A 7323-nucleotide genomic window follows, 5' to 3' on the forward strand; every position below is an offset into this window, starting at 1 on the left:
GTTAAATGGATTAGGGCCCACCCTACTCCAATGGCCTCATTTCACCTTAATCACCATTGTAAGGGTCCTGTCTCCAAATACAGTCACATTCTAAGGTACGGGACATTAGAGATTCAACTCATGGATTTGGGAAGACACAATTCAGCCCATAAAAGCATTTGATTGATTTTGTTTTCCAATGCTTTGCCCTATTCCCTACTTCTTCCTTTATCTAACTCATGGGTCCCACTTAACCCCTGGATCTGCTCAGTTCCATTTGCTGCCCAGAAGTTATTTTCTTTAGCAAATCTGATAACCCAAAAGCTTGTTAATGAGGATTAGTTTGTGTATTAGTGTGGCTAAGTAACACATTTGCATAAACACAGAGGCAAGAGAGTGTAGTGTCTTTACAGGAGAGTGAGTAGGGTGAAGATTTCCGGTATACAGCCCAACTAAAAATGGCGACCTTTTCTGAGAGATGTTTTGATGCTCTTCAAATCTATCAATGGACCACTGTGTGTTTGCATTCTACTTCGGTTTGGACCTAGATAATCTCTGTGATTTTATGAGAGTCTGCTTTTTTGCCATTTTTATATTTTGGAAAACAAAATAATAAATGCCATTGCAATCTGACATTTTAAAATTGTATCACCTTTTCCCTCTGGAGAGCATGTTCATTCTTTGTAATGTATGTGTCCTTCTTTACTTCTAGCTTTCAAATTTTTTAAACATGTGTGTCTCTGCTTTCTTTTATTGCTGTCAACTTTAGTGATGAAAATGAATTTTTCCTCACTGTTTGCTTAAATTCTCCTCAGTGAGAATCCCCCCCCACACACACACACACACATGCACAATTTAGGAAATATTAACATAGTTTTTCTTTTTGAGTCTGACATTCTTTAGGGTTGTACATTTCTTGTTAAATTATTATTAAGATTCCATAATTGATTCTGCTATCAGAATCATTAGCCCATGCACGCTATCTGCAAGACATTTCTAAAACTGTCTGGAAGAAACCCAATAAATGTGAGCCTGTATTTCAACTTGACATTCTTTAAAAATGCCTATGGAAAGTGCATGTATTTTTCCTCATTTTTCCCTTTTGAAAAATGACTTAAATTAACCTCTCATGCACAGTTCTAAATCTTGTTTTATATTTTCCTTTCATGTAGAGAACATTTCATTCAAAATTTTACAAACAGCATTTAAAGTTTCAGATTTATCATCCAGAATTAATAGAGCTATTAATAGCCATCATAGCTCTTTTCCACAATTTTTATTAACTAATAAGGGTGAAAGCTGAAATTGCTACCAGATTGTCAATTGTTCTTGTTTTGGTCCAATATGTTGGTATTTGCAGGGATGAAGAACCAGGAAGCCAGCTGGTCACAGATAAGTTCCACATTGACTGGGATTCAGTGCTTGTCGACACAGATAATGTCATCATAGCACGATTTGATGGTAGAGGAAGTGGATTCCAGGGTCTAAAAATTTTGCAGGAGATTCATCGAAGGTTAGGTTCAGTGGAAGTAAAGGACCAAATAGCAGCTGTGAAGTAAGTGGCTGCACATTTTCCTGTTGTTTTTCCTATAATGACAGAAGCTGGGTATGTGAAATATGATACCACTGATGCTGCCTCAGAGATTTGGGTTTTAGTGATTGGACGATTTTCTAAATTAACCACATAGACTATCGTATTGTTTTCAAGCACCTTTCACTCTTAGCACCATAATAAAAGATTTATCATGTTTCTATGTCAAATTAGAATTCACTTTGGAGTTATGAAAATGAAAGAAATTATACCACTATATTATTTACTTATAATAATGCACAATGTCTATTATTTCCTTAGTTAATTAACAATTCTTTAGCTTTCACGGATACCTTTACCACACTGGCATGAAAGAGTGACATGTGAAATCTAGTAGGTTCTTTGAAGTTTACATAGAAATTGACAAGGATATTGTTAAAATATAGATGTTGATTCACTAGTCCTAGAATTGGGCCCCAGAGTCTACATTTGTTTAAAAGTTACCAGGTCATACCCAAACTCCGGGACCATCACTTTGATTTGCAAGATTTTGGAATATACAACCCTTGTACATAAAGTGAGTTGCAACCACTAAAGTATTTCTAATTTGATTTCTGGTTGTGTGTGTGTGTGTGTGTGGTTGTGTGTGTGTGTGTGTGCGCCAAGAATGCATTCTTATGTGTATTTGACTCAAGACATAACCGTATTTTTTTCTTTTTTATTGCAGATTTTTACTGAAACAGCCATACATTGATTCCAAAAGATTAAGCATTTTTGGAAAGGTAAATAATAGAAATGTTTTTTTTTTTTGTGTGTGTGTGTGTGTGTGTGTGTGTATAAATACATATATATGTATGTACGTTGTATGTGCATGTTTGCATACATATATAATTACTTTCCTCGATTTACTACAATTCTCTGCATTATCCTTTAAAATGTAATATTATAATTACTATTCTATGTATTCAGTCATTGATTAATTCAGGAACTGTTTATTGCGTATCTAATCGGTGCCTGGTGTTAGAGTAACAGGACAGAAAAAGGGCTCTGTTTTCATGAAGCTTACCTTCTAGCAGGGAAACAGTAAACAAATACATGAAAAATAGTTTCACATTGTAATGAGTCTTATAAGAAAAACAAAACAAAAACAAACAAACAAACAAAAACCCAACGATGGATTAAAGTTAACTGCAGGAAGGGCCAATGTTATTAGATTTAGTGGTCAAGCAAGGCCCCTCTTATTAAGTGACACTTAAGCTGCTGCACAAGTAACCAAAGGGAGCCAGTCTCGTAGAAATCACTTAAGGCCCAGCAGGAACAGCAAGACTTTGGGAAGACTGACATGGCTTAGAAACTGACAGATGACCCTATGCATAATTATATATTCTGTGTTTTCTGCAAGATATTCACTTCTTATTGCAAAAATTTCGGGGGCAGCTAGTTAGCTCAATTGATTAGAACACATTACTCTTAACAAGGTTGCCGGTTCGATAGCCGCATGGGCCACTGTGAGCTGCGCCCTCCACAACTAGACTGAAACAACTACTTGACTTGGAGCTGATGGGTCCTGGAAAAAAGCACACTTAAATAAATAAATAAAAGTTTAAAAAAATTAATAACTTTTATGTCAGGTGTCAGGTTCAACTTCATTTCACAGTAAGAAAATTAACCTCATGTAGATATTTATTAAGCACCTAGTTTATACATACCACTGGGCTGGATAATATAAGGACACAAAGAGGAAAAGGAAAGAGATATTGTACTATTTTGTACAAAGCAAATTCTTGGTGCTCATGGATTTAAATAGGAAATGTTTTCTACTATTCGTAACTGAATACAGAGATACATGACATGAAATAACTGATAATTTTCCTGGGGCATACGTTTTAGTAGTGTATGCTGACAAATAGGTACATAAAAAGCTCCATAACAAGTGAGTAAAATATAAATCAACACAAATCACTCCCACTCTCCCCCTCTTCCGATATCTACAGTGCACTGTGTCTTTGCAATATTTAATTCTCGTTGTCAGTAATATTCAAAGGATCAATACAAATATCTTGTGAACAATGCTCCCCAAACATAAATGCAAACAAATAAATAAATGAAAGCCCATCGTTAGTGGCAAAAATTTTAGTGGAAATAATGACAAAGTCCAAGAAAGTGATCATTCAAAAAAAAGGAAACTCTAGATACATTAAAAAGTACAGGTAGTGAAATCTTGTCCCATGCTCAAGCATGGATGAACCTCGAGGACACTGTACTCAGTGAAGTGAACCAGTGACAGAGGGACAGATACTGTATAGCTCCGCTTAGAGGAGGCATCTAGAATGGTCAGGTTCACGGAGACAGAGTGGAATGGTGGTTGTCAGGGTTTAGGGAGAAAGGGAATAGGAGAGCAGTTGTTTAATAGATAAAGAATTTCAGATTCACAAACTGAAAATGTTTTGGAGATCAGTTTCACAACATGGGATTACACTTGAAGCAATTGAACTGTGCGTTTGCTAGCGGTTAAGATAATACATTTTATGTTATGTGTTTTCTACTCCTCCCCCAAAAAAGTGCATATAGTGGAGAACATTTTATCCCTTAATGGTCCTGATTGATGTAAAGAGCAACAAAGGACTCAGGGCTTATGTATTTCAGTGTTCTACTTACTGTACATATAAACAAGCATAAAAGGACCAAGTGAGTTCTACAAACATTTGTTACTATAGAAATTTAGAACATTCTGAAGGTTGTAAATAGCCTCATGGAGAAAGTGGAACATGAACTGGGTGGTGAAAATCATCCAGCATTTTGGATTAGGTTCTTTGTTTGTTTGTTTTCCTAGCAACTTCTTTTTTTTTTTAACATTTTTTTTATTAGGTTCAGGTGCACCAAACAATGTAATAGTTAGACATTTATCATTTATATCCCTCACACAGTGACAACCCCCCACCCCCATCCACTATCCCTCTGACATTGCTCACAGCCATTACATTTCCACTGTCTCTATTCCTAATGCTGTACTCCACTTCATATATATATATATATATATATATATATATATATATATATATATAAATATATAAATGTAGTTGACATTCATTATTCTTCAGCTTCAACTTCAGGTGTACAGTGCAGTGATCAGGTATCTACATCATCCCTGAGGTGGTCTCCCTAACGAGACAAGTGTCCATTGGATACCCTACAAAATCTTTATAATATTATTGATTACATTCCCCAAATTTACTATCGTATCCCCGTGGCCGTCTTGTGGTTACCCACTGTGCTTTCTAATCCCCTCACCTTCCCCCTTATCCCTACCCCACCTCCCATCTAGCAACCCACACTTTTTCCTCTATGTCTCTGAGACTATTTCTGATTAGTTCATTCATTTATTCTTTTCTTTAGATTCCACATATAAGTGAGATCAAATGGTAGTTCTGACATACATTTCACTGTTACTTTCCATAAAGCTGAAATAGTGAACTCCAAAAATCTGGTCAATATGTTTTGTTTTGTGTAAAACTTGTTTTAGCTTAAGAATTTGTAAAACAATTCTAATCTATGCTCTCTAACCATGTAAGCTGATTAAGAAATAGAAGGGCAGTATTTCTAGGAATGTCTTTTGTGTCAAATAACATATATTTTTAGACAATACCACTTCTTGAAATGTTAAGCCTGTAAACACCAGGGAAGCATTGATTAAATAAACACATTGTGTTCTAAAACAATCACATGGAAATTAGAGGAAAAGAGAAGAGATAAACTTCAGTCAGCTTAGAAGACAGCTTTTGGCTTTTTATATCCAACTTTATTTCAATAGTTCAGAAGTATTCTATGGGTAAACAAGATTTTTTAAAAATAAGATACAATTTTTAAAATTTTATAAGTAATGCAGAAATGCTTTGCAAGTAGATTTAACATAATAATTGTAATGAATGGAAAAATCGATCACTGAGCAACCAATAAAAAACAGCACAATTGAAACAGAGCAGCCTATACTATCTATTGACTATTTTTAATCTAAATCAAATAAAAAACGTCCTCTAATTAGCTACCGAATCAAGGTGATGACCACCAGTATTTGACATCTTTCTAATAGATGTGAGCTGCTTTGAAAATTTCAATCACCATCTATATGTATAGCTAGAACTTCTAGCTGATTCCTACCCTCTTCTGGGATATATTTGCCACAAACTTTTTATGATTTATTTTTGCAATCAATGAATAAATATGAAATGTAGATGGGAAGATGAGCAATTAAATTTTAATTTATTCTAATTCCTGCCAGTGTTGATTTTCTTTTAAAAATAGAAGTTATTTCTCTAAAATAAATCAAATTAAAGCAGCATTTTGGATTAGGTTCTTAAATGGTACAGAGAGAATCGTATTCAGCAGATTTTACTAACATTAAATCTTAAAGAGTATTTAGCTTCATTAATCTCGTTTTCATATTTAAAAAAAATGGTAAAGTACAACTCCTTTAAAGCAGCAGTGACTTACAACTCTAGTTTCACTTTAGAATCAATCAGAGGTTGAATTGTTTTCAAGGGCATTCATACAGTTTTTAAAGCTCCACTCTTCTAGGGAATGCTGGCTGAAGCTTAGAAGATGCTCTGGTATGTCCTTTATTATATAATTATGCTGTAAGAACTTGCTACTCAAAATGTGGATCAGCAGCACAGGCATCCCCTGGGAGTTTCTTAAAAATGCAAAATATTGGGGCGCCCCCCAGATCTAATCTTCTCTTAAAAGAATAGATGGGAGAGGTCTCCCTAATAAGACAAGTGCCCATCTGACACCCTACAATTAGTAATATTGAATGTCAACGATAATTCTCTATATATACATACATAGTCACAGGATGTGGGGTAGAGCATAGGGAATAGAATCAGTGGAATTGTAATAGCTATATAGGATGCCAGAGGGATAGTAAGCTGGGGGAGGGGTTGCTTTATGAGGGGTGTAAATGTCTAACTATTACATTGTTTTCTACACCTGAAACTAAGAGAGAGAGAGAGAGAGAGAGAGAGAGAGAGAGAGAGAGAGAGAGAGAGAGAGAGAGAGAGAGAGAGAGAGAGAGAGAGAGAGAAAGGGAGGAAGGGAGGGAAAAAGGAAGGAAAGAAGGAAGGAAGGAAGGAAGGGAGAGAAAAAACACCTGCAGGGTTCAGGTTGGCTAACACATACACACTGGGAGGGTGACATACCCCAACTCCACAGGGACAACACTTGGGACCCTCCCAGACCTCGCCCTAGGCACCTCTTCTACCTGGCTATTCATCTGTATCCTTCTACCTGGCTATTCATCTGTATCCTTTATCAAATCCTTTAATAAACTGGTAAACCAAAAAAAAAGAAAAAAAGAAAATAGAAGGGGGATACAGTTTGTGACAGAGTTTGTCTGGGTATATGTGGACTTCGATTTTCCTCTCCTGTGACAAGGGTCAGTCTTCCCTGGTTGATGGAATTCCAGGAGAGGGGAGGGGATCTAGAACACTTGAGTTCCTGCTGGAGTATCTGTCTTCAGACAGATAAGGGGAATTCAGAGAAAGTCTCTCCCTGCAGTTGTTGTTTTTTAAGTGCCTGCAGATCCAAATAATCGATATGCCATTGTGGCATATTTTGGGGTGAAATATTCTGCTACTATTCACATATGTTCTCTCAGCCATTTTGGTAATGTCTGACTGCATTTTGGACTTTTGTGTACTAATATTTAAATGATGCTCCAAATAAACACAAATGAAATTCTGTATTTCTCATTTCAAATGTCTAGTGAGAATAACAGATTTCTGTAGCATCGAACCATACTATAATCACCTAGAAAT

At 35.8% G+C, this 7323-nt stretch overlaps 1 protein-coding gene across 1 annotated transcript in view; it reads left to right on the forward strand.

The window, feature by feature from the left end:
* Window positions 1-7323, forward strand: part of DPP10 (dipeptidyl peptidase like 10) — a 614062-nt gene that overhangs the window by 598512 nt on the left and 8227 nt on the right. Inside the window, exons 20-21 of the mRNA XM_033112250.1 lie at window positions 1340-1534; window positions 2238-2292. Of these exons, the coding sequence (XP_032968141.1) occupies window positions 1340-1534; window positions 2238-2292 (250 nt within the window). The remainder of the gene's footprint in view (window positions 1-1339; window positions 1535-2237; window positions 2293-7323) is intronic.

This window comes from Rhinolophus ferrumequinum, chromosome 8, assembly GCF_004115265.2.
Source record: "Rhinolophus ferrumequinum isolate MPI-CBG mRhiFer1 chromosome 8, mRhiFer1_v1.p, whole genome shotgun sequence".
Taxonomy (NCBI): Eukaryota; Metazoa; Chordata; class Mammalia; order Chiroptera; family Rhinolophidae; genus Rhinolophus; species Rhinolophus ferrumequinum.